General features: G+C 43.3%; 1 protein-coding gene and 1 long non-coding RNA gene across 49 annotated transcripts in view; both read left to right on the top strand.

Moving 5' to 3' along the window:
* Positions 1 to 27,960, top strand: part of NRXN1 (neurexin 1) — a 1,011,196-nt gene that overhangs the window by 540,017 nt on the left and 443,219 nt on the right. For all 48 annotated transcript variants that reach the window (XM_083494081.1, XM_083494078.1, XM_083494072.1 and 45 more), the window contains 2 exons: positions 601 to 774; positions 6,551 to 6,670. In XM_083494081.1, the coding sequence (XP_083350207.1) occupies positions 601 to 774; positions 6,551 to 6,670 (294 nt within the window). The remainder of the gene's footprint in view (positions 1 to 600; positions 775 to 6,550; positions 6,671 to 27,960) is intronic.
* On the top strand, positions 16,693 to 23,006 carry LOC310702974. The gene is made up of 3 exons (XR_014523852.1): positions 16,693 to 17,095; positions 17,180 to 19,519; positions 19,672 to 23,006. It is a non-coding gene; the product is annotated as an uncharacterized lncRNA (long non-coding RNA).

Here is a 27,960-nt window from a genome sequence, read left to right as displayed (position 1 = left end):
TGCACTTATACCGTTTTCAAAACCTCAGTGGTTTAACCCACAGCGCCACCCGCGTCTGGACAGGGAATAGGCCTGTCTAATAACAACTCTCAGGACCTTAACGCTCAGCTCCCAGAATTATTCAGAGGAAGCCATGACTGTTTAAAGTGTAACCATAACACTTTATAAATATGGTGTAAATGCAGCCTAAGTTCTGCTCCAAGTAGATCCATTGAAATTATTTGACCTCAATCAGTCACATCTATTAATTTCAGTGGGTTTTCTCTGAGCACGACTTCCTAGGATACAACCCTAAATCTTGCAGAACTGGAAATCCAAGACTACATTGGGGTCCACTATCCTCTAATGCTAGCAGCCCATGGGAATATTTTTTCTCGATCCTTTATTATTGCTCATGTGGCTTGTTCCAACTTTTGCTCGCTGTGTTTTGCCAACGATTTCTTGTTTTTGCTTATAGTGACCTGTTTCACTTTTCTGCCTTGGGCACGTGTTGTGTGTGGGGTTTGTTTGTGTGGAAATGCGGGTTCAAACACGAGAACTAAATAAATGCAACTGGGCAATTGTGGCAGCTGTGACTAACCATGCACTTTGGTTCCCCAGGTGACTTGTACATCGGTGGGGTAGCAAAAGAAACCTACAAATCCTTGCCCAAGCTGGTCCATGCGAAAGAAGGGTTTCAAGGCTGCCTGGCCTCCGTGGATCTGAACGGGCGCCTCCCAGATTTGATCTCGGATGCTCTGTTTTGCAACGGGCAGATAGAACGCGGATGCGAAGGTACGGAGCGATCGTTTTGTAATCCTGTCACAGCCCCTTCAACGTAAAGTAAATATGCATATACCTCATCATAGGTGCGTTGTAGCATCTTCTCCTCCTGCTGTGTTCTGTTTATTTGCACTGGGATGATGACAGTTTCCTATCTTCCCCGCTGTCATCCATTTCTGCTCTGCTACCGATGCTACTAAGCCAGACCTGTTTTACATTATTAATGAAGGCGGATGCCATTGTGGGAGAAACGTTCGCTGATGGCACAAGACGCAAATTGAACCTGAGAACATTAACTTATCTTCTTGAATATAATCGGCAGAGTCTGTTCTTCACCACCAACAAGCTGATTTGCATGTCTCTGTTTTGTTTGTGTCGTATTTTAATTAATTGTTGTGATAATTAGCTCCCGTGCAGTACTTTACATCATCACGGTGCTTAGATGATAGTTAGTGTATAAATTAGCTAATTGAATTGAGATGCACATTTCTTTCTCTTTTTTTAGCACAGGTTGTCTGTTTGCATGAGATGTTAGTGCTTAGCAGGGTCTCAGGCTAGGTTCAAGGTTTTTTTAAAAAAAGCTATGCTCCTGTACCTATGTTCTGTTGGGCTGTTTTGTTGCTGTATTCCTACTGCCTAACCTGCAGCATTCAAAGCGACAACTCAGCCCACCAGCCACATATGTTGGCTGACCAGGAGCTTGATAAATCTCATGGCTTTGCTCTCTGCTGGTGACTACAGAGACATGGAGATTTTCCCAAACCTAGCAGGCTATGGTATGAGTTTGATGGGCTATTTGTGATTTGAAGGCTCATCAACTGCACAGGCTTTCTAAAAACATTTCAGAATAACAAAACTGGCCAAAGTTTCAAAACCTTACACTTCAGTACGAATGTAGAATGAAGGAAGTCCTATTGGCGTAGATGAAAGGTTCATACCCAAAGAAAAACAGAACTGGGTTTGGATCAAGACTGGTGTCCCCCCCCCCCCAAAAAAAAGAAGCAGTTTGGAGGGCCAGGTCACTTGTGAGGGAGAGGGTCAAATTTCCAGGGAAAGTCAAGGTGTTTGTTGGGTTAACTTACCCTCCCTTCCACATCAGCCAAGACCAAAATGGGTTGAATATCCATGGCAGAGGATCCTCACCATCCCAAATTGGATTTGTGGAGTCTGCATCCCCAACACATCAGTGATCCGCTTTAACTTTTCCACATTAAAGCTTTAATCTAATGTTTGAAGGACGTAGCAGAATACATAGGAATTGGGCAATAATGTGCAATTTGGTTTCTGGTTTGAGGCCATCTTAGATTTCTCAAAATAGAAACCACCCCCACATTATTATTATTATTATTATTATTATTATTATTATTATTATTATTATTATTATTATTTTTGCATTTACATCCCCACCTTTTTCTCCAAGGAGCTCAGAGTAGTATATACAGTTCTTTTCTCACAACCGCTTTTTACTGCCATGTACCTGGCAAGGTTCAAAAGCATGATGTTGATGGGCCAGTTGAACACATGTGTTTGGCCCTTCCCAAAGATCAGTTTCCACATTTACTTCCATCATGAGGTGAGAAAAAGAGTGACATGACTCAGTCCCTCAGTTAAACCCAATAAACTAGCCATTTTGCTATCCCTGAAAAACAATATTATTTGGACACAGGCGAAGAGACAGAAGCAACCCAATTAATCATACCTCTGTCATATGGATTTTATTGATACAGTAGATTCAGTTTTAAATTAAGGACTGCTTTTCCATATATGAATCTGCCTGGACCCTGGGATCATCATACAAGGCCCTTCTCTGCATGATACCTCCAAAGGAGGGTGGCAGTGAGAAAGCAGGCCTCCTTTGTAGTAGCCCCCAGTTTCTAGAATGTTCTCCCCTGAGAGTCCCACTTGACGCTTTGTAATAATGTTGTTTGCCAGGCAAATGCATTTTTGTTCCTGGGGCATTTGGGCAGCACCAATAATACTGCTTAGAGAGCCAGTGTGGTGTAGTGGTTAAGAGCGGTAGTCTCGTAATCTGGTGAACCGGGTTCGATTCCCCGCTCCTCTACATGCAGCTGCTGGGTGACCTTGGGCCAGTCACACTTCTTTGAAGTCTCTCAGCCCCACACACCTCACAGAGTGTTTGTTGTGGGGGAGGAAGGGAAAGGAGAATGTTAGCTGCTTTGAGACTCCTTAGGGTAGTGATAAAGCGGGATATCAAATCCAAACTCCTCCTCCTCCTCTTCTTCTTCTTCTTCTTCTTGTATTGTTAAATCTGTAGATGTATCGGAAATATTTTGTCAGGCATATGATAAGCATTTTAAAACATATTCCAGATAAAATCTACACACTTGACACCAGCAGTGTGCAGAGTACTTTGTAATGCAAAGTAATCTGTGAAAACATAAAATCACAATGGCATGGCCAGTTCATGACCCACCAAGATAAAAGGTTCCCCTCCCCACCTGTGTGGAAGTTCATGAGAGATTTAAGGTATCACTTGATTAACTAAGCTCAAACAGATAAACCCTGAGAAAACCCAAACCAGCCTGTTCCAGATTTTCTTTTTTACGTACGCCTGTTCTTCTTTTACCCCTTTCTAATTTTAATTTGATGATTAACATTGAATAGAAAATGTGTAAATAAATGCATAAATGTACAACATCCAAACACCTAAAGGTAATTTCACTTTATTTTGCAAAGTGTCTAGATAACACTTTCTAATGTTGGTGAGAGAGGGGGCATAATGTGTTGTACAGTTTAAGTTATTAGATCTTGGCATTAAAATAGCCAGTTAATGACGTAATGGCCAAATCCTTAAATATCACATGTTCTACTTGTCCAAGTTGTTAAAGTAATGGAATACTGGTCAGGGGCTTAGATAATCAGTTCTGTTCGCACAACCAAACTGGGATGTTGAGAACATGAGTTTAATATTTTTATCATGTGAATCACCCTGAGATCTTCAGGTGAAGGGTAGTAGATTGATTGGCCCATGGAAAGTGTGGCATAGATCAAAATTAGCAATACGTTACTACTTCTCTCCATGCCTAGCACTGATCTCAGCCACTTTTACTCCCTCATCAGAAAGGCCCCCAAAGCAGATTGAGTTTTGCTGTGGTAAATGGAAATTAAGAGCAGTTGGCTTTGGGATCCATATGACATAACACAGACTACCAATAGTGACTTGGACGCTGATTAAGAGGGAGAGGTGATAGCTGAGTCAATAACCAAAGGAGCACCTGAATCTAAGACCTCCAGAAATGAGACCATAAAACAAAGACTCTCAGAGACTGGAGCGCCAATGAGAGACCAGAATCTGCAGCCTCAATGACCCAACATGCCTAACCTGCTCACCACTGCAGGCAGTATGGCTGCTGAAGAAGCAACCAATGATCAGGCACCAGGATTTGTGGTGTGCCTCTTTAAGAATATATGTGGCATCTAGGAAGGGGCTGGGGTTGGAACTATATAAGGTGGTGGTTAATTAGCATTAATTAGTATTCAGCATTTGTTGGAGCAAAGTTTGTCTTTACCGGGAACTGTCCAGGGTACTGAAGGAAATGCCACTGGTCACTTTTGCTTTGTATTCCAGTCCTTGAGCTTTTGAATTGCCTTTTCCTGTTGGCCCTCTGCTTATACTGCCCACTTTGGATCACGGCCATGCCTATTTCTGCCTAACTTCCATTGTGGGTATACCCTTATTAGGCTTCAACAATATGGTGGTGCACTCACACAACTGCTATAGCATTTTCTGACCTTTGTGTAGATCCAATTAACACACTGGTTTTCATTCACCAAGGTATGCAATTCCACCTCTCAAAAAAACCCAAAACACATACACATAAACACAACTACCTAGCAACAAGAACTGATTGAGCAACCATGTAAAGGTGGTGTGGTGGTGGTGCACCTCCCATCCAGCAGGGGTCAGATGATGCTAAAGGCCAATAGTTTTACATCTGATCCTATCAAGCTGACGACCACCCTGGCTTGGTTTCAGGCACTTAAATGCTGTGTCCACTTAGCTAATTGGATGACTTCCTGGCATACTTCCCAACTGCCAGAGATGACATTACCTAAAATTGAGCACTTGGGTATATATTGGATTGAGTTGGTAAGTGCCTTCTCATGGACCATTTCATTAAAGTCACCCAAGGAACCTGCACGCAGGAACATGGAATAGCATCTGATTGGAAAGAGGAATGAATGAAAAATGTAAACCTTCTCTTCTGACCTTGGCCCAGTGCATTGTGGGAGCAATGCAAGTGCATCTGTGACTGAAGAGCAATAAGTGGTTCTTGATGTAAATTTCAGTCCTAATTCTGTCACTTCCAGTAGAAGGCCTAGTGAAGAGGAAGATCGAAGAAGATAATGTGCTAATGACTGAACTGACTGTGTATGAACATGACAAATGGCTAGTCAGGATTAAACCATGCATTCACTTTGCTAATGCATTCACATCTATCGTATAGAAAGGAGTGCTTTTAATTCTCCTTCATTACATGTCATCAGCTCAATTAACCATTATATTTGTAGTAAATGCTGGCAAATTACTGCATTCTCATTTTGGCTTGCCTGGAGATTTATGTCTATTAGTATTAATTTATTTGCATTACATGGGCTTTCTTTTCAATTTTAAGAGCAGCATGCACTTTTGTCTCTGAACGGTCTTTCTGTGTTTGCTGCCATTTTGATATTTGCTTACTAACATTTAATATATTTTGCTTTTTTTTTTATTTTGCTGGCAAAGTTGCATTGATGAAAGCTGATTTGCAAGGTAGATAGCCCTTGTGTATATTAAGCAAGACTGAAACCCATAATACGCATTGGGAGCCATCGGCCACATCTGCACTGGTGTGTGTAATGTTGCATCGGATTTTTCCACTCTTCCCCTTCCAAAAAAAATAATGAAGCGGGAACCTTCCTCTTACAGGATATTCTGCACAAAGGCTTTCAGTCTTGTGTCTATCTGTATAGTGATTGCTTTAGTGCTTTGATCATGCCTTTTTCTTTCAATTCTTTTCTTTATTTTTCCCCTAGTGGTCTGGTTTATGATCTCTAGAAATAGAATAGCTTTGTTTCTCATGTGTATGTCACTTTTGAGCATGCTGGTGCGTTAATTGGCGGATCCCTCCCCCCATATATATAATTATAACGTATATATATTTAATAAAATGAGAAACCCTGCATGAGATAATTTGAAGCATGTGCAAAGATACTTGCCAACATTCCTGCTAATAAATTGATACACAATATATAGATTTTTAAATAAATAAAGAAGCCAACCCAAACATTCCTTGATTTTCTACAGGCATAGCTTTTCATCAAATCATTGCTTGGAGATGGCAGCACTTTTTCCCCTCTAAGTTATTTTTTAATTTTATGATGATTATTTAGTTTTAGATTCTGTTTTCCACTGTACCGTGCAGAACGCATCATGCTGGACAGAGATAACAAAAGATGTCGCAATGAAATGAAATGTTGCAAAAGCAATGTTTATGATCACCACCAACTCATTTTGCTTGAGTTAACTCTCTACTTTGGTCATATTTCTGAATGAGCTCATCTCTTCGTGCCCCTCTGTGTTAACAAACCAAAGGCCATATGCCTATTCATAAAAGGTTATATATATATATAAATGCATATGGCCAATCCTGCTATTGGTTCTTTTTCTTAGTTTGCTCTTTTACATGTGAGATGTTGGCAACTACCCTATGTGATCCAATGGAAAATGCAGTTGCAATGAAAGACAAAAGCCCAAGTTTTATTTTTCTGTGTGTATTCTTGTTAGGCCCCAGCACGACATGTCAAGAGGACTCGTGTGCAAACCAAGGAGTCTGCTTGCAGCAATGGGATGGGTTCAGCTGTGACTGTAGCATGACCTCTTTCAGTGGAACGCTGTGTAATGACCGTGAGTACTTTAGAGACTCTCTTTCTATCTGGCTACAAGTCTTAAAGGCTCTGAGGCATTGGGAGCAAGTGTCTGAAATGGTCCATTATTTTAACCTTATATAGTTAATTGAACTGGCAAACTCTGCAAAGATTATTTTCTAAAAAATGTTCAAAGGAAGCAGTGCATTAGGAATTGCCCACCAGAACGTGACGTGTGGGGAGACTTCGGAAATATGATGCTGGAATTTCTGTCTAATGCACATGTTTGAATATTACACGTTATTCATGGATATATATAAATATTCACTCTCTCTTCTTTTATCTTGGACATTTTTTGGGGGGGGTGGAGAGAAATTCTCATCATTTAAGATATATTGTAATTTTGTAACATTATATCACGAGGCTTGTAATTACTGTGAAACAGTTGACAACCCTCATTACCTTCCTGCGTCAAGCTGCTTTAGGAGACATGAAATGCTCTGTCAAGTAGTGATAACACAGGGTTTTTACTTTGCTTAAATGTCATCTGAATAAGTGCTGGTATCACTTACCGATCGCATAACCCTGCAGAGATGAGGGATCGCTTTGGGTATTCTGGAAACATCTGAGATGTGCCATAGGATGATTTGGCCAAGGTACCCACCTCTTCAGCACCACATGGTGAAGCTCAGTTTGTTAACCCCTGGTGGGAGAGTATCTGAATGGACCACGGTGAGAGGATCATGCTGTTATTTTGTGATAAAGGCTTTAGGTGGAGAAAGGCTCCATGTGGGAAGCTGATGGTTGTTCCCGTAAACCCAGCTGCAGTTTTTTCTCGACAATTGCAGCCATAGCAATGCCATCAGTGGCCCTGTCTGTATTGCTCAGTTCTCACAAATTTTCCCTTTCGTGCGGTACACCAGTATATACAACCACATGGGGAGATGAGGAAGTGTGAACTTGTCTGAATGTTTGAATAAGCTCATGAAAACTGATCTTCGTCATCTTTACTTAAAATTGTTCTCTTGTCTTTGTAAAGTGCAGGCATCTCTAAGTGCAGTTTAAACCCCTTTTTGCCTGAAAGGGATGATATAACAGCTCTGCCTAAAATTTATTCCCACATTATTAAGAGGAAACTGAGTGAATTGGGAAGGAGGCTTCGAAAGAAAACCACATAGGCTTCTATAGTTTTCTGTTTGGTTTGTTTGTCTTTCAAATTCACTTCATTATCCTCCATGCTTCTGTTTTGCATTGGTCAGAGAAAATCCAGTTTGCAAATATTATTATTATTATTTATAAGTATGAAGAGTGATTGTTTTGTTGTTTTGTTTTGTGTTTTGCTTGGCATTTGTCTGATTGTAGAGTATACTTTATTGTAAAGTGATTTCAGGTGAGTTTCAGTGGTATGACGCTGGAGCACATTTGGTGTAGTAGCTGCGATCCTTACAGATTTCTGATACAGAATTCGCAAGATACCAGCTCAGAGTTATAGTAATCCTTTTGAACTGCATATTCCACTTTTAAAATAACCTATAGAAAAAAGGATGAGGGGCCTGTGGTCCTCCAAATGTTGTTGGATTCCAACTCCCATTGGCCACAGCTAACATAGCCAATAGTCTGGGGTGATGGGAGTTGAAATTCACCAACAATTTGGAGGGCCAGAGCTTCCCCGACCCTGCTGTGGAAGCAGCTTAGCATAGGTGTTGAGAACTATATTGACTTGAGCTATACTTCAGCAGCCACCAGGAAGGATGGTAAATACCAGTTGTCAACCTAGCTTCTTAAGGCTGCAATCCTATGCACACATACACTAGAGTAAACCCAGATGAACCCTGAGGCATTTACTTCTGCATTGAAATGTCTAGGGTTATACTGTTGGTGTGGACCTCTAATCAACTCATGAAACAGGTTTAGGTTCTTCTTCTCTGCTTCAGCAGTGCAAACACACCATTTGGCATTTCTCAGGAGTTGAAAATTACCCTGAGATCTCACTGCTTCATGACATTAGCATTTTGTTTTGCATCCATTACCAGTTTACCAGTATGATCTTTCTCCCCAAGCACACATGTTGTGAAATTTGTACACCAAAAACTGTAGAAAAACCCGGCAATTTTGCTGGATTGGAGTGATTGACTGCTAAAGCGTATTTCTGGGAATTAACAGGACAAAGGAGACTGGTGGTGTTTTAAGATGGAGCTCTGGTTAAAAAAGCAAACTATTTCATAGAGAAATCCCATGTATTTTTCAATGGATCACAAGAAACCTTGCCTGATTGCTTATCTCTGTTTATTCCCCAACAAACTGGGCTTAAGAGAGCTCATCAAACTTGCACACATTACTGTACTCAAGTTGGTGTTTTCACTGTGTCAACCAATGTGACCTCAATTCATGGAGGCTTGGCATTTATGTCACCTCTAGCTTTCGTTTGATTCCTCCCTCTGAGATTTGGATTATTTCTGCCCTTAATTTCCATTGCAGAGAACATGGGCAAAAACTGTGAACATGAACAATGTTGATGTAATGGTTGAGAGATATCTGTGCTGAGATTACACACACACTTATATATCTGATTCCTGCGGTGCTGCAGATTAAAAAAAAAATGCTAAGAGACTGGGAGCAGTTTATGAAAGATGATAACCTACTTATTTCATAAAAATAATTATTGTAGTTAAGAAGTATCTGCTCAGCATCCAGATTGCTGGCATTTGTCTCAAAGTGATAGTCTTTCACAAAGCCAGCGTTTTGCCTGGCATAGGCCTACATGAAATAATGTGTGAGGCCAACTCAACGGTGTTTTGAATTTTGCAGTTCAGATTGACTGCCAAAATTCTGTGGCATATCAATCTGCTGATTTGAACATTGGTTGGTTCTGACAATATGACTCAATATGATCAGTTGGTCACTTTAATTTAAGAGCCCAAGTGCTTTCATAGATGCATGCTTTTCTTGTGGTCACACTGCATCATGGGCTTCGTAGTTACATTGTTTCAAGGGTTAAAATATATAAGATAATGAAAATGCTTCAGTGCACAAAGGAGTAAGTGCAAATTGTTAAAAACTAGAACATTGAAATATTGTGCAAAGACTTGTGTGGAAACATAACATTGGTTCACATATGCATGTGAAGACTGGTTGAAAATATGGTCTCTTTTGGCATAAAATACTAGAGTCAGAATAAGACATAACCGTGAAGCTTAACCCTAATGTCATGGTTGCACATCCCAGTGGCTTTTATAAGGATCTCTTTTGTTTTATGTGTTGATGGCATTTTCAGTGTGGGTTCTCCTCTTGTGGAGAGCAGACACAGCAGTGGACGAAGCTTTCGTATCTTAACAACAAGACTTGAGAATCCTTGGTTTGTGGAGGGGGCCCTGGACACTTTTATCCACCAAATTCTGCACACCACCTATCAAAGTCCTTTGCAAAGAAAAACCACTTCAAAACACTGCTTCCTTGTGATAAAATAGTGACCATTCCACCTTGCAAACTGCAGCTGATCCAAAGCATGGGACTTACTAGAAAGAGGGTGGTGGTAATTGATGGGGGAAAACTCCATTCATGAACACAAGATAGCCTTCCTCCATAGAGCACCAACAAGGCCATCATTGTAATGGTCAAAAATGCACCCAGAGTGATGCAGTTTATCCTGACATCCTTGGCAAACTGCCCATGGAGACCACCTGCTGACACCAAGCCTGATCAGCATGCATTCACCTGTAAGCTTGCTAACCTTGATAATTGCAAAGACCAGGCATGTCCTACTTCCCATTCTTTGCAAGGGAAACAATGCAAGATTGTTTTGGCCTCAGATGGCACAGAGGTTGCCTCTTCTTTTCTCTGATTATAATAAGGCACTTGTAGATGCAGGGCTGCAATTTTTAGGAGGTGTGACATAATAGAAGGTGTTATATTGTTCAGTACAAAGACAACTGGTAGGGGGAAAATGTTCCCGAGAACGAGGATTATATAGGAAACTCTGCAAAAAGGACACTTAATGATTACTCTTACAAATGGATGGCTGTTCTGACTTCTCTGAACTAGGGGGGGGGGGGGACTTTAGGAACATCCTAAGTATTAGTAACAGCAGGTTTTTTGGTAGTTTGAGCTGTTCTCCCACCAAAGCAGCCAGCTTTTCTGTAAGCACAGGGTTGGAAAATGATCCTGACCCAAAATTAGAGCCTCTGTAGCAAATGTTCCTCTCTACTCTTCCCAACGCCAAGGTTCCCAGATGTTGTTATATCCAGAAACGTAGTGTCTTATTTGTACACATTCTAAGTTCAATGAATGCACAGTCAGTGTACACAAATAGTTGGAACTACACAAATCAGCAGCTACACACTCTTTTACATGATCACCTGCAGATGTGCAGAAACAGCTAGTACCTGTGTCCAGTGTAATGTGTGAACAAGCCCATCTTGTATTTGTGCCTCTCATATTTTTTTTTTTTTTTTTGCCCAAGTGCAATACTTTACATTTCTCCCTGTTAAAGTTCATCTTGTTTGTTTTGGCCCAGTTCTCTAATCTGTCAAGGTCATTTTGAAGTGTGATCCTGTCCTCTGGGGTGTTAGCCACCCCTCCCAGTTTGGTGTCATCTGCAAATTTGATCAGGATGCCCTTGAGTCCATCATCCAAGTCGTTGATAAAGATGTTGAATAAGACCGGGCCCAAGACAGAACCCTGTGGCACCCCACTGTCACTCTTCTAACATCCAGCTCCCTTCCCTGATAGGTTCCTAAAGAATGACAAGAATCAGTAGTGCACCTGACAGAACATGTCCTTGGAATTCGGTTACATAACTGCAGCCATGACTCTCACCTACTTCATATTTTCCCCTAACGAAGCCATCTGACAGAGACAGCTCCAACATATTTGTGTGAGGAGTATCAGACTGCATCCATAGAAACTGTTGCATGTGCAGGAGCTGATTTGCCTAGCCAATTCCTCCTCTAATTGTGCATCTCACGTTGTACACCTGCTTGTGCAAGGGCATGCATCACAGAAGTGTGAGTTCTTTTATCGTCTTGGGCACATAGCCGTCTGGGGCATACACTCTGCTTTCAGTTGCCCCTTCTACATTCATTTTACAAAGCCTGTTCAGTCGTTCACCTCTCACACAGTCAGAATAATGTGAGGGGGAGTGTGAGGTGTTGGCCATTAATGAGAACCCTCCCTCCCGCCATGTATTGGGGGCTGAATGCCTGAAGCAGGGGAGTCTCCTTTACTCATATCTTTGCAAAATTTTGAATCCTGCATAATCAAGGTTCTAAGGCATGCGGCGAACCCATGGGGGCAGGGGTAGCACACAGGTGGATTAGACAAAATCATGAATGAAAGAGAGGACTATTGATGGCTGCTAGCCATGTGTCACGGTCCAAGCTAAAAGTCCCGGCTGAGGGAGTCGGGACCAGGGGCAAAATGGTGGGGTGGGGGCAGGAACAAGAGTCCAGAAGCCAGAAGTCAGGAAGCCAGGAGTCCAAGGATCAGAGAGCCGGGAGTCAAGAAGCCATGGGGTCCGAGGGTCAGGAAGCAAGGAGTCACGAAGTCAAGGGATCAAGAAGCAAGGAGTCAAGGAGCCAAACACAGCAAGGCAGGAAACGTGTTGCTGTGGCCCAGAGCTGAAGGGAAATGCTGACCTTATATCCCTTCCCGGCTCTTGCCACCAGGTGCTGTGAGTTACCAATCGGCCTCACCTGTGCGGCCGCACCTTGCCTCTTCAGAACACACTTAGGAAGGCCCCAGTCCTGTGAAGTCCTACTGGTCACAGGGCCTGGCTCCTGCATTCACTCCTGACACCATGGTGGCCGTGCTATACATCTACAGTTGGAGGCAGCATGGCTTCTGAATATCAGTTGCTGGAAACCACCAGAGGGGAGAGTGCTCTTGTGTTCGAATCCTGCTTGTGGGCTTCACACAAGCATCCAGTTGACCACTGAGAGAATAGGATGCAGGACCAGATTGGCCATTAGCCTGATCCAGCAGGTTCTCCTTATGCTTTTATGTGGAGGCAGAAGATGTGCAGAGAGGATTAATAAGATGACTTGCATGTACTATGCAATGCAACATGTGCCCACCATTGATTTGTGATCAACTTCCATGGGCAGTTTCCAACTAACTCATTCCATCAGCTCAAGGATTTTCATTTGTGTGATGGAATGTTCTCTCTCCTCATGTGCTCCACACCTTCCCAAAATCTGCTCAGGAGGGTTGGGGAACCAGAACAGAGTCCATTGTGCATGTGGAAATCCTTGCGCTGACAGAACAAGTTAGTTGGCTGCCACATAGTGAGGAAAAATCCTTCATTCAGCTTATAGATGTACGGAGCAGTCTACAGGGAAACTGCACAAACTCCCTTAAAATGAATTTTCAGGGTCAAGGCTTACCCTGGGATAGGTTAAGGAAGAATAATAAAAGAAAGAGTGCCTTTGGGTATCTCAGAACGTATTTGATTCATTACTGAGTGAAGTGTAACTAGTCAACACAAATCTAGATGGGAAAGCTCTCTGATTAGAGAACCTGATCGTAGGCAGGTTTGGACCTCAACATTTCTCCAGGGAACAAACTATAGCTCAGCAGCAGAATGCATGCCACGCATTCAAAGGGACGCAGGTTGAATCCCTGGCATGTTCACCAAAAGGGAGTTGTTGTTGTTGTTATGCTGCTATTTTTTCCACAAAATGTGGACTAAAGTGACTTGCGAAGTGAGTGGCTAGCAGGATGTAGGAAAACCTCTGTCAGTCAGATTAGACGATGCCAAGCTGAAGAGGCAAACAGATTGAGGTGGTATAAGACAGCTTCTTGCACTCTTCTCTTAGGCATTATTTAGCTAGCATTCATTTCCATCTCTCTCTGACTGGTGTTTCTTTCAGTAATGATTTTTTTTTTATTTATTTATCCAATGATCCTACACACAGTCCCTCCCTAAGTGTTCTTGAAGGGCATTTGTGTCTGATGTGCATCTAGTCTCAGTGGAGCTTTATGATTTGTGAAGCTCCAGATTGGCAAGAATAGCTTTGCAGTAATTGTGGTGGTTTCTCAAGAGGCAGTAATTATGTAACTGGAATCGTGGGCCAGGCTCGGAGTGAGTGCTCTATTGCACCAAACTGGTAAAAGGAAAAAGACTGTTGGGGAAAAAAACCATCATTTTCTCTCATCCTCTGCAGGGAATCATAAGAATGATTAAAGTGGACTTGGGGTCTTATTATGGTTTACTTTTTTGTTTTTAAATCATGACACACTCAGACCTACTACACACAGAGAGTGTGCGTGTGAGAAATCGAAAATAAAAATAATAATAAAAAACCTTTCCATTACGTATCTGGAGAGAACAAATTCCCAAATCTTTATGAAGATTATTTTGGTGGTTCTGTCCTGATTGCATTTAGATGTTGTGTGGCTTATGACATCCCAGCCTTTTCAGAGGCCCTGCAGGCAGTGGTGTAGCGTGGGGAGCAGAGGGATAGTGGCCTGAGATACAAATGTCTGAGAGGGATGAAACCAGTTGCTCTCACGATAGGCTCCCTCATCAAGGCCATGTGGCTGAGCTCCTGTCATCTTCCAAAGCTGTGGGGAAGCAAGCTGTGCCTGAGCCAGGCCTTTGGGGCTGGGGTGAGTTCATCCATCCCAGTTCTGCAGGCCACTTGGGGCACAAGCACTTGCCCTGGCCCAGGTGCCAGCCACCCACCCTATGCCACTGCCTGTAGGGATCCATTTAAGCTTAGATCTGGTGTCCTACAGGGACTGACCAGATGCCCCCAGGGAAGTGTGGTATAGAGGTAGCAGCCCTACTTTAAAGTTGCCTTTCAGCACCTGTTTGATTGTCCATGGCAACCCTGCATCTGAGGGCCACTCTGGATGTGTGCCTCATAGTTCACCATTGCACAGCCTTTAAAAAAATAAAAAAATAGAATTGCTGGCATGTTCTACAAGCTGCAAGTAGGGAGACTGCTGTTGCACCTGGGGCTTCCCATAGGCATATGGCTGGACACTGTGAGAATAGATAACTTATTTCCCCCTCCTTTGTCATCTCCCCCACCCTTTTAATTGAAAACAATTTAGTTTTTCCTAGGGAAGGTCCTCTAGGACCCTTCTAATTCCTCTTGGGGGCCATTTTGGACACCTTCTCCATTTCTGTGATAACCATTTTGCAATAGGGTGTGCAGAGTTGTACACTGCGGCCACACAGCACAGATTTTGTTTATAAAGGTGTTCTATGATGCGGGTCACTTTATTTTCAGTCCCTTTCCTAACAAATCCTAGTATGGAATTTGCTAAAATATTTTTTTTCATGCTTTTTTCACTGTCATTGCAAAACAGTAGAGAAAGCTTTTGCCATTTCTCTTTCTTGACTTGAATAACTTTCTTCTCCCCTTGTGGCAGAATAAACAACCTTAAATTCCAGGCCTGTGCTCCATACCTGCCCTTCATCGAAGTTAGTTCTATTGACACGCTTGAGATGAATATTCTATTTGTCTCGATCTTTTGCCATTTGTCATTTCCTTGGGAATAAAAATATCACTTCTTTGCATCGTAAATTTTACTCCCTGGATCTGTTCAGCTTTTACATTTTCTTTCTTTTTATTTTCTTTGGGGGGGGAAGAGAGAGAGAGAAGAGTAGAAAAAGGAGGATGGCACATTTAATAGCCCTCTTTCTATAAATCCCTAAGGGAGAGAGGCTTTATGGCAGAAAAAATATATATTCAAAATGATAGTATCTCCATAATTGAATATGCTACCAGGAATAATGGAGAAGCAGCAGAAGAAAAATGTTTTGGCTTTGCTCAATCAGTAGTGGTGTGGCAGATCAAATCCAGATAGTTTGCACTTCAAATTCGTAAGCAATTTTAATTTCTGTGCCAATGAATCCTAGCCATTTTGCCTACCAGTTACATGAAAGAGCATTAAGATAGTAAGCATAATTCCATTTCTTTTTCCACCCCGCCACACCATGATTGCATCCTAAAGCCTTTCTCCTCCTGACGGCCCTGACTCACTGCTGAAACCTACTATTAGTACAGATATTTAATTTGAGCTACTTAATGTAGCTTTGCTGGGATAACCAGCCTTCTCTAAAAAAAAATAATGTTTCCTTTGCAAACTCGACAAATACACAGGGCTGAGGGACAACATTTTCAGGCAAGATTAGCCTTTCTTCCTGCAAGACATGCAGTATGTCAGACAACAGAGTGGGTGACAGAGTCTATCAATGCTTGTACCAATTACTGGAGCACAAATTCGCAGCAGCACATTTGCCTAATCTGTGTATAGCACTGTTGATCCAATTCGCCGGGAACTGGTTTAAGATGCGATTTGGTGCGCACTTTCTTTCTTGTGCTCAAACCCCACTGGATTCATTTGGATTTACTTTGGAGTAGCTGTTATCCATTTGCATCCCAGGCTGGGCAACAAAACAACCCCATAAAAATACATGCCCCGTACAATAAGTATTAAAACAATAAAGCATCATATAAAAATAAATTACAGTCATAAACAAATTCGGCGGAGCAGCAGCACCATACCAACTGTTGGCCTCCAAATAATATTTACCGTAAAAAGCCTGAAGCACAAAAACAAGCAGAACAGCAGCATCGTGGGAAGTGTTCCCTGTTCAGTTCCCCATTAATTCTGCGTCCTGTGATCAGTACTCAAGGGGGTGTCCAGCAGGGAGACAGCAATGGGGGTGGAGCTGCTTCCTGCGCTTGTGTTTCAGACCACAACTGGTTATTTTTCAGGAGTACTTGGGATGCCCCATACTTCATTGCATAATGCACTCTAGCATTTTCCTCTAAGATTTTGTGGCATGCAACCAAGTTAATAATAAATAAAAAATTTTATTTATATCCTGCCCTCCCCTGCCGAAGCTGGGCTCAGGGTGGCTAACAACAATAAAATAGTACAACATTCTAAAATCATTTCATTATAAAATTAATTCAAATCAAATTGATGGCAACCATTGGGCTAGAGTTCTGTGAAGATTGCCAAAGGAGGGAGTCAGGTTGTGCCCTGACCAAAGGCCTGGTGGAACAGCTCTGTCATGCAGGCCCTGCGGAAGGATGTCAGGTCCTGCAGGGCCCTAGTCTCTTGTGACAGAGCGTTCCACCAGATCGGAGCCACAGCCGAAAAAACCCTGGCTCTGGTTGAGGCCAGCCTAACCTCCCTGTGGCCCGGGACCTTCAAGATGTTTTTGTTTGAAGACCGTAAGTTCCTCTGTGGGGCATACCAGGAGAGGCAGTCCCGTAGGTACGAGGGTCCTAGGCCATATAGGGCTTTAAAGGTTAAAACCAGCACCTTAAACCTGATCCTGTACTCCACCGGGAGCCAGTGCAGCTGGTATAGCACCGGGTGAATGTGATCTCGCAGCGAGGACCCCGTAAGGAGTCTCGCCACGGCATTCTGCACCCGCTGGAGTTTCTGGGTCAGTCTCAAGGGCAGCTCCACATAGAGCGAGTTACAATAATGAAGCCTGGAGGTGACCGTCGCGTGGATCACAGTGGCTAGGTCAGGGCGAGAGAGGTAAGAAGCCAACTGCTTAGCTTGGCGGAGATGAAAAAAGGCCGCCTTTGTTATAGCTGCAATCTACGCCTCCATGGAAAGGGAGGCGTCAAAGATTACACCCAAACTCTTAACGGACGGTGCTGGCACTAATTGCACCCCCGCAAGAGATGGGAGTTGAGTTCCTCCTGCTTCGCATTTCTGTGTGGAACTAATGTTTTCACCAAGGAACCCTATACACACCCTCGTGACAGTCAGGATCGACAATACTGAAGGAGATGGACCAATATCTTGACCTGGTATAAGGAGACTTCTTGTGTTCTCAAACCTGAACAAGTGACCTATAAGCAAAGAGAGGTCTCCAGTGCTGCCTTAGAGCATAGCTGTCAATGTTTCCCTTTTTAAAAGGGAAATTCCTTTATTCTGAATAGGATTCCTCGCAATGAAAGGGAAAAGTTGAGAGCTATGCCTTAGAGACATCAAAAAGCTATCATCTGCACATATCTTTCTGCATCATTTTTTTTTACCCCCTCGCATAGAAAGCTGCTGCCGTGACCATATTCTGCCCTTGCTTTTGTTTTCTTGTCGGTAGAAGAAGTGTATTGATTGCTTTGAGAGAAACCATATAGAAATCCCAGGCTGGGATTTCATGCTAGCCTGCTCAGGTTAGGCACCTTGCCTTCTCATGCAGGGTTCATCTAAGCTGTTGGGTTAGGCTGACCGGGCAGGGTGTGTGTGTGTGTGTGTGTGTGTGTGTGTATCTGTGTTTCTGAGCGAGTTAAAAGATACCATGGTGAAAGTTCACTCATTTGGAACATGGGAGAAAGAGCCTGGCTTTGGATGGACTGTCCTGGGGGTGGGGGTGTGCTCTTGTGCCTTAACACTCATTTACTTTTTTTTTCGGTGCAAGACTCCCTTGTTTTTGTATGCAGCCACCGCACATGGTTTAGTTCTCTGAGCTGGCAGGTGGCAGCCAGCCTGTAATTCTGGTCTTGATTGTCTTGCTGCCAAGGCACAAAGGGAAGCCGCAGTAATCCACTCCAGCGTTTTGTGGAGAGAACCGCCATGTGTGCTTTTCACTCCAACGTCCCCCATAAATCTTGCGGCAGTCATAAAACTCTTAAGGAATCTTTAAAGACGGGTGCTTAAATTTCTGCGCAAGGCGTCGTAAAATTCTGTGAACGGCCGTGAACTGCACAGTCTCAAATGGCCAACCAGAAGCCGGTCGTTCCGCATAGGAAGGCCAGAGGATTCTGGCAAAAAGGGAAACTGCCAATGGGAAACTTAATTCATCCCTTACTCATCCAGAATGGAGATCAGCCCAGTGGAAATAAATCCCCAGGTCCCATCCAGTGCTGCCCTGGACAAACATTTCATCTGATCTAACAGGGCAATCCTCATGTTCCTTTTCAGAGAAAGTGCATTCTGATTGCTATTGACACATAACAACACCCAAATAACTCTTGTTTGAAATGCATTAGAAATGTCCAGTATGGACTAATTAACTTTTAATGCCCCTGTTTTCTGAGAAGCGCTATGTGCTCTGTTTCAGCAGTGTGGGATAACCGCTGTCCATTAATATTTACGCTTTCTGGTAACAGGTTATAAAGCACCTAATCACATAAACAAATGTGTCAGCTCGGTGTGCGCCTGGAAATCTGAATTTAGTCATGGTAGTTACACTGTGGAGATTTGTGGGGGGCAAAGAGAGACTTTCAAAAAGCAAAAAACCTATTCTCCTCTTGGTGTATATGCTCACCCCATGCTTTCACAATGAACCTGAGGTTGCAAGGAGCAGACTGGAAGCAATTTCTTGATTTTTATTTTTTTTTTCAAAGGCAGGGAATCATTTCTTGCTTTTCTGAATGCCACTCAGCTGCAGGTAAATTAGAATTCTACAGCTTTAGGATTGCCAATTAGAGCCAATTGTAACCTGAATGGCAGGTCTTGGCATTAACATTCTTAGCAGGATCTCCCTCTCTATACCCCACGCCATTTCCACTCTACCCACCTCCATCCCCACGCCAAGGAGAGATTGTTTCCAATGCCTATGACCAAATTAGGAAACACTGGATGCAGTGGAATATTCATTATCAAAAAAGTAGAAAGAAAAGAAAGTTAATTGAAATAAATACTTGAGGCCTCAAAAAGGTATTCAAGGAGTAATGAGGAACGTTTGAACTTTTCTGTTGAAGATCTAGAGTTTCAACAGAAATCTAGGCAGCGTCCTGCAGGAGGCATGGTAGGGCAAGTCTAGTAGGGAAGTGAATACAGGTGTGGTGGCAAAACATGGACTTGCTGGTGGGAGGAAGAGGTAAGCCTTCTCAGCTTTGGGATTCGAAACAGTTGTAGTGACAGAAAGCTGAGCTCAGCTGTGCTTTCTCTCCTCCGGGATTAGAAAGTTCATAGAATCATAGAATCATAGAGTTGGAAGAGACCACAAGGACCATCGAGTCCAACCCCCTGCCAAGCAGGAAACACCATCAGAGCACTCCTGACATATGGTTGTCAAGCCTCTGCTTAAAGACCTCCAAAGAAGGAGACTCCACCAAGTTCAAAGCTGCTGTCTGAAAACTGAGTTTTGGCTCTTAGAGTTTATAAGTGTCTGCATTACAGTGAAGAGTGGCAAATGCTGGCATTTACCTGTTGCCCATTCTATGCCACACCTGAGCTCAGGGTTGTGTCGACTGCTGAACGTTGAACATCACCGACATGTGATTCTCTGCAATTGCATATGTGTGTTCAAAAGGCAGGGACATAAATGCTGGTTTTCATATGATCGCAAATTGAATCTGGAATTGTCAATGTTCTCAATTGAATGTCAACATTCACACCAGATTTTGACGGTTCCCTGTGTCACCTAGACCATTTAACTTCCCGTTTATTACCCACACATGTTGACAAGTCTTGATCTAGACCTGGGGTGAGGAACCTATGGTTGTCCAGACACTGTAGGATTCCTTTGTCACCAGCCAGCATGACCAATGGCAGGGGATGATGGGAACATCTGGAGGGCCACAGATCCCCTACCAATAGACATAATAAATGGCTTCCTTACTAATATCCCCATGCCTGATTCAAGGTACATATTATTACCTACAAAGCCCTAAAGGGCTTGAATTTGAGGTCCCACCTCTTTATGCATGAACTTGTGCATCAGTTCCGGTCACCTTCTGAGGAAGGTGAATTGGCAGGGTCGTGGGGCAGGGCCTTTTTGGTGCCTGCACCCTGACTGTGGAACTCTCCCAAGGAATCTTAGACTCTCTGCTCAGACCCTCACTAGGCTTGTAAATGAATCCCTGTTAAATTATTCTGTGCGCAGAGCAACACCAAACAGCAATGAGCTCTGTAGAAAAGCCCATTGCTGAATTGATGAGATGCTACCAACCGCCACACAAAGCTTTCTTTTCAAAGGCACTCACATGTGACTATCCCCAGGGCACAGTATCCGTTGAACATGTTTGGAAAATTCGCCATTAAATCCCGTTCGGCTTCTCGTTGATTTGTGCACAGATCTACTGCCAGCTCCACCTATGAAGTTGTGCTAATAGTTGGCATGCTAAGAGTCTGTTGGCAAGTGCCAAGCTCTGTTAAGGGTGGGGAGGATTGTTAACCACTAAATGAAAGACTGTTTGAGGTTTGTTTGGTTTTTGTATCTCAGTTCCCCCCGCCCCCACATGATAAAGAGTTTCATAGTGTGGCATTTGTACTTTTTCTGCTCTCTTTAAAATTCTGTAAGCTTTGTGCTCGGCAAAATAACTGCTGTTACAGTATACTTGTTACTTTTATATAGTGTGCTTTAATGACATAAAATGGATGTCCCAGGGATAAAATTACATGCTTCGTACCATTCTGTCTTGTCTTGAGGATTTAAGCTTGGTAATCTTTCAGAAATTGATCATTAGTCGCCCATCTTTTATAATGCTGCAATTGGCAGGAAATGTGTGAAAAACAGTACTTAAAAATAAAAATAAAAAATAGAAAGATCAAAGCGTGGGTGGTGGTAGTGGGTGACACTTCTGGAGGTTTAGGGCTAACATAGTTGGAGATGAGTAAGCCATGTAAAAAAAATATAGCCAGATCCATTGCAAAGGCAGAGAAATCTCCAGGGTTCAAAAGTATCAGTTCAACATTCCTGCAAGAAAGAAAAGCACCAGAAGACACGAGGAACATGTGGTTTAAGGCAGGGGCAGCCAGCATGGTGCCTTCCATAATGTTTCTGAAATCTAGCTTCCATCTGACCCAGCCAGCATAGCCCAATGGTCAAGGATTGTCAAGGTCTGGACTGAAGGGGATGATATTGAGGAGGAATGGTGGAGATCACCCCAAAGCTTCAAGAAAAGTGGAAGGCAGTATTGAATTACAGCAGTGGTTTGAGGAAGGTCACAGCTCCGAGACAGGAAGAGTTGGGAGGTGTTGGGAGAAGATAAGGATGAGGCAGAGCCAGAGCAGCCAGCTGACAATATTATCACTGGAGAGTATTTCTGATCCCCCTTCTTCCAGAACATGGCATTTGTTGAGAGTGCAAGAACAAAGGACTCCAAGACAATTAGCTCCTGGCGGCCACTGTAAGGGGAAGTGCTGTTGCTAGGAAGGGAGGAGCTCAGTTGGAGCAACACCATTAACGGGAGACTGACTGCATTCCTTTGTCTCTCGCGGTGATGATTAGCAAGAACTCTTCCTTGTTTTTCTCTGCTCTTGCTGCCACTGGGGGTGGGAGAGAATTCCCTGAGTTTAACAGGGATGATGGGAGCTATAGTCCAGAAATATCTGGAGGGCACCATGTTGTTTAGAATGCCTGTAAGAGAGGCACTGTGTGAGAGCCAAAGACAGTACAAGGTGCCTGTTTGATCTCAATAGGCAGGGGGTTCCAAAATTCTTATAAAATTGGAACAGGTATTGTGTGGCTCATGTAGCAGTGCCAATTCTGCTGATTTAATAATAATAATAATTATTTATTATTTATACCCCTCCCATCTGGCTGGGTTTCCCCAGCCACTCTGGGCGGCTTCCAACAAAATATTAAAATGCAATAGTCTGTTAAACATTAAAAGCCTCCCTAAACAGGGCTGCCTTCAGATGTCTTCTAAAAGTCTGGTACTTGTTCTTCTCTTTGACATCTGGTGGGAGGGCGTTGCACAGGGCGGGTGCCACTACTGAGAAGGCCCTCTGCCTGGTTCCCTGTAACTTGGCTTCTCGCAGTGAGGGAACTGCCAGAAGGCCCTCGGCACTGGACCTCAGTGTCCGGGTAGAACGATTGAAGCGGTCTGGTGGGTACATGTAGGGTATCCAGCTGTGGCATGTGTATCCAACTTCTGCTGTTGCCTATATCAAACTGCTGTCTGTTCTGTTGGGGTGGAAAGAGTTGGAAGGGGTGCAAAAGCAAATAGCACTGTTTATTCTCATGTGTACCCATCTGCTGCCTTCATTTCCATTCTTCCTGCCTGCTCTGACCATCCCAGGGCCAAGCATGGGTTCTGCGGCCCTTGCAAGGTCAAGAGTGATGGTCGCTTGTGTGGTTCACTAATGAGATCCGTGTATGACTATCATGCGCTAACGTTGTGGTGATTAGGAATCTGCTACCTTGCAGTGTTTTGCAGAAGAAGAAGAAGAAGAAGAAGAAGAAGAAGAAGAAGAAGAAGAAGAAGAAGAAGAAGAAGAAATGTAACTGTCTCCATTTGCAGATTTTACCAGTTGCTTAAATGCAGGAGGAATTTTACCTTGTAGACATCTTGCAGCATTTGTAATATTATTAATCTCGGGTACTTTTCAGATAACAGCGTTTTGTGCTTTTTAAATCCCATTTGGCTCGTGGGTAGGCTATGCTGAGAAATGTGTCTTACCCGAAACTTAATAGCCAGGTGACATTAATCCGAAACTAGTGCTCTAGTTATGGGAAAGCTGGAGGGAGCCTTATTGCTTAGGACACACACACACACACACACACAGTTACTCTTTGCCTTATCCTGCAAGGGTGTGTGTGGTTAAAATGGGATATGATTAAAATGCGAGTACAGTGGTACCTCGGGTTACAGACGCTTCAGGTTACAGACTCCGCTAACCCAGAAATAGTACCTCGGGTTAAGAACTTTGCTTCAGGATGAGAACAGAAATTGGGCTCCGGCAGTGCGGTGGCAGCGGGAGGCCCTATTAGCTAAAGTTGTACCTCAGATTAAGAACAGTTTCAGGTTAAGAATGGACCTCCAGAATGAATTAAGTTCTTAACCCGAGGTACCACTGTATGTTTTCTGTTGCTTCTGTGACCCGAACCACCAAGTTCCAACTGCAAGGGGTTTTTGACCAAGCGTTAGGCAACACTAAGTTGTTTGAAGGTGGAACAGACTGCCTTGGAAGACGTTGGGCTCCCTTTCATTAGGATGGCTGTGCACATTTCAGGGTTGCAGTATTTGTGGACTTCCTGATTAGCAGAGAGTTAGATGACCTATGAGCCCCCTTCCAGTTCTGTGATCCTGTGCTGTGTCTCCTTTAGCTCCTCAAGCTTAGGCATAAACATTTGCTGCTCTTTTTTCTCTCCTATGAATAATGTTTATACCCAGTTCTACTTTTCTGGAAAGAAAGAGGTGCCGGAACTCACCATGAACGCCTCCTTTGTTCTCTTATAATGGCATTGGCGCCCACCTGAGAGGTGCTGGGTTCCAGCTTTAAAAAGCCCTGTTTACACCTACCTAAAAAGTGAAATAATTAAACTTAATTGGAAAGTATTGCTGGTTATTGCGGGCTAGCTGGACAACATCGAGTGGGGAGAGGCGCCAGCTGGGGAACCCCCCCCCCCCAGGGAATTTCCAGAGGTGGGAGACTCAGAACCAGGGGGTTGCGGGTGGAACACTGAGGAGAGGTCAGAGGGATAAGATTGGGAGGAGGTCTGGATACTGAAGGGACAACAGGGTTTAGTGAGCAGGAGGAACCTGTGACAGACTCTGAGGCTGAAGCAGAGGAGGGAGGGGTCAAGAGGCTGCTGGAGAATCCAGGGAGTCTCCCACTCCTGCTGCGACAAGTTCCCCTCCCCTCTGGTCTCCAAGAATGCACAGGATAATGAGGAGTGCAGAACAAAGAACAGAGATGCGCAGACACAGTTTGATACAGCTTGGGAAACCTCCAGAATATGTTGTATAACCAGTCCCTGATCCTTAAGAGGGCCACTCCTCTTATTCCATGACTGCTAAGCTTACTTAGGAGTCTTTGGTGATCTACCTTGTCCAAAGAAGAACCGCCGTGGTGAACAAACCTGCCTGAAAGACAGCTTGTAAACTACTACTGAAATTCCACGTGATGCACAACTTTGGGGTCATGTTAAATGTGTTCTGGAGCACTTGAGCACCTTAATTTTGCACAGTGTGACAGTGATGTCAGACAGGCCTAGAAATCAATTTGTATGGGCTGCTATGCAGTTTGAATTGTAGGGAAAGGCCACAACTCACAATTAGAGCACATGCGTTGTATATAAAAGAACTTGTGTTAAGTTCTTAGTACATTCCAGTAGGGCAGGGGAAATCTCCTGTCTGAACCTGAACATACACTGCTGGCCAAAGTAGACAATACTGAACTAGATGGACTGATAATCTGACAATGTATAAGGCAGGCTGGTGTTTCTGGTGGGCCCTAGAATATGTCCCAGAATCCTTTTTAAGCAGGCAGGCAGGCACCATGTCTTCTGCTGGCAAGTCCATGGGTTCCCTCAAGGCGGACAGTTTGAACCCAATTGCTCTAAAGTAAATGTTTTGGTTGCTTCAAGTAGAATAAAAATTTCATTTGTGTTCACTTCTGTAGTCGTGTCTTAGCATATCCATGAGGAGATTTGAGGTGTGATCAATGAAGTTTGTAAGAGGCTCCTGATGGATATGAAACAATGGAGCTCAGCATCCGAGTCCCTCAACTTCTCCCCAGCCCATCGTTTTCTGTGTCTGAAAAGAAGAGGCAAGGCTTGTGGGGAAACTTCTCTCCTTGCTGTATGTATGGAGGTGGCTGTTCCGAATAATTATCATGCAAAATAACGGCTTGGTCTTTAAAGACAATGCCTGAAATTCAGCTAGGAATTGGCATGATTGAGGGAAGACAACATTGCTACAAGGCACAAACAATGCTGTTGGCTCTGCTGCAGCTTTTTTGAAACATAATCCTATTTGTAGTATTATTTGGAAGGCATCCTGAATTTGTTATGTCGCTGCACATATATATTCATCCTGCTCACTTGTGGTTTAGTTAACTGATTGCCAAGGAAAGAGAGAGAAATAAAATGAAATTTAGGGTTCATTCGTTTCCTGGAATGCAAGATCAGGAGTGCAAACTGAGCGAAGTGCTAGTGGTGCTTTCGGAGAATATGGGGAAATTCCAAAAGGACAAATTCCTAACAGATTCCTAACAATTTCCAAGAGAGTCTGCATCCGAACCTGCTTTTCCATAGCACTGCTTTTAAGTTGCTGGCTTTTTACTATATCAGCTGTTGGTCTTACCATATGATGCCTCCCCTCTATCTTGATCTGCACTGTTGTATATGTTGCCATGTGCCCCGAGGGCCCTGACGCACATGTGCACATGTGAAAAACAGGCAAAAAGCCCATAGACTGGAAACAGACTGGTGCATTCATTCCTTTATATGGTGCACCAAAGCTGTTTTGAGTACACACAGAAGATGTAGCATTTGGAAGCATATGTACCATGCAAGCACAGTTGCTGGACAGCAAGGATTAACTGTAGTTCCAAGTCCATAGTATATTTTGGGGGCCACTTCTAATGGACTCCAGCCCTGTGGGAGATTGATTTACACAAGAGCCATAGTGCTGTGATGGAGCACATAGATCCCCCACATAGGTCCCTGGCTCAACCCCCAGCATTTCTTGGTAGGGTTGAGATAGACCCTGTCTGAAACCTCGGGGAGCCTCTTCGTCTCTCTATCTGTTCTTTGGGAAAATCCCTAGCTGTGCCCAGGCCACACTTCCCTCCAGTCCTTGAGTGCTTCTCCAAATTGGGATATATGGTTGAACTGTGATAACACCCCTTGCATGCATACATGGATGGATGGAGGAGGAAACTGTGTGTGTGTGTGTGTGTGTGTGTGTGTGTGTGTAAATAAATACATGTATTTTATATGGCTGGAATGTAGCCTACTGCACAAATATAAGCGCCACATTCTTTCTTCCATCCAATTTTGCCCACCACTGACATGTGGGTCCTGGAATCCATTAAGAAATGTGCCCCTCCAGCTGTAAAGAACCTCCCCTTCCAATACTCCTGAGACAATACTGAGCTAGATGGGCCAGTGATCTGACTCAATATAAGGCAGCTTTCTATGTTTTTCATACCTGGGGTAATGCTTCGATGGCCATGAAGGTGGAAGACCAATCATGCAGTTACCAACCATGCAATTGTTACTGGAATGCCATTCCAGCAACATGGGAATTGCTCATAGAGTAGCACTTCCTGCTTTGTGGCAGGGAGGACATTTCAAAAAAAGGACCCCTTTAGTCACAAATCCATGGTGGACTCCCATGCAAGGTGTGGAAATGCCAACTCCTAGGGATATGATTATGAGATGGAAATGAAGGAGTCATAACCTGATAGCGGTTACGTTGCTTCTGCCTTTTCCAGTGACTGGAAAAGCTATTGGATTCACCGGCTGTGAGAATGCAATTTGTTTTCTTATTTCTTTCTGCACCACAATTCACTAAAGTAAATATTATTGTGCGCAGTTTGTGTTTGCAAATTGTGGCTCACACCTGTAATTTGCAGCTTGCAAGCTGGGCTTCCCCACCCCCAATCCAGGTTTGAATTTAGGCAATGCATGCATAAAATCACAGTAAATTAATCTGCAGTGTGTAGATCTACCTGCAACTGAGAAGAGAGGAGCTCCTTTATGGTTAATTAGAATCAGAGGTTATAATTTCATTAGAAGGAGATGCAATAAAGCCATTCAAGGGATCAAACCAGAGTATACATTCTCCAATCCTGTTTTACTGTAGTTAGGAACTAAACCAGGGATGTGGAACTTGTGGCCCTTTGTTTGTTGGTGAACTGAAACTCCCATCATCCTTGACCATAGTCCATGTTGAGGCTCATCAATCACATGATGGGGCACCCAACATGGCTGACCAGTGGGCTGTGTTCATTTTGTGGCAGTCTTCCCCTAGATTAAGGGAAGACTTATTATAAAGTATACAAAGGTTGTGTCAAGAGCGCCTTCTATCTAAAGTTTATGCGTGTGAGCCTTGCCAGTAGCCCCTGACCACAAACCTCCAAAATCTGCCTAAAGGATCTAAAAGATCTTCTTCCAGGAGATAATATGAGTAGCCATACTAAAGAAAAAGAAATGGCTTGGAGGTTTTAACAACAGCAACAGTTGCTCTTCTTATACTGTCTTCAGCCACTTGACTGCATGTTAATAAAAAATTTAGACATGCTCTATATATTTCCTGCCGACATGTGGACCAGATGTAGAATTAACTGGCAGACACTCTATCCATCAAATGGAAGCTGTAAGTAGGCTGTAGCTCCTCAGCAACTATTTCCCCAGATGCTGTGAATAACTTCTCTGTATTTTCAGAAGCTCCGTGTTAACATCCCACAATTTTGGAAGAATATTTTTAAACTAATTATCACCACCAAGCATGACTCTGAGATCGGAAGACACTGTAATTTGGCGCCTGTTAAATCAGAGTTTAATAATATTTAAATGACACTGAAGGAGAAAACACTTTTCCATTTCTTTGGTCATGAAGATTCACAAAGATTTCAGTTTCTTCCCTTCATTTTATGCTTTGCTTTTCAGTGGGAATGAGCCTCAATCCATTCTGAGATCCATTCATGTTTTCCTTTGGTCTTTATTTT

The sequence above is a fragment of the Podarcis liolepis genome, assembly GCF_965112155.1.
Source record: "Podarcis liolepis genome assembly, chromosome: 3".
NCBI lineage: Eukaryota > Metazoa > Chordata > Lepidosauria > Squamata > Lacertidae > Podarcis > Podarcis liolepis.
This window is presented reverse-complemented; position numbering and strand designations above follow the sequence as displayed.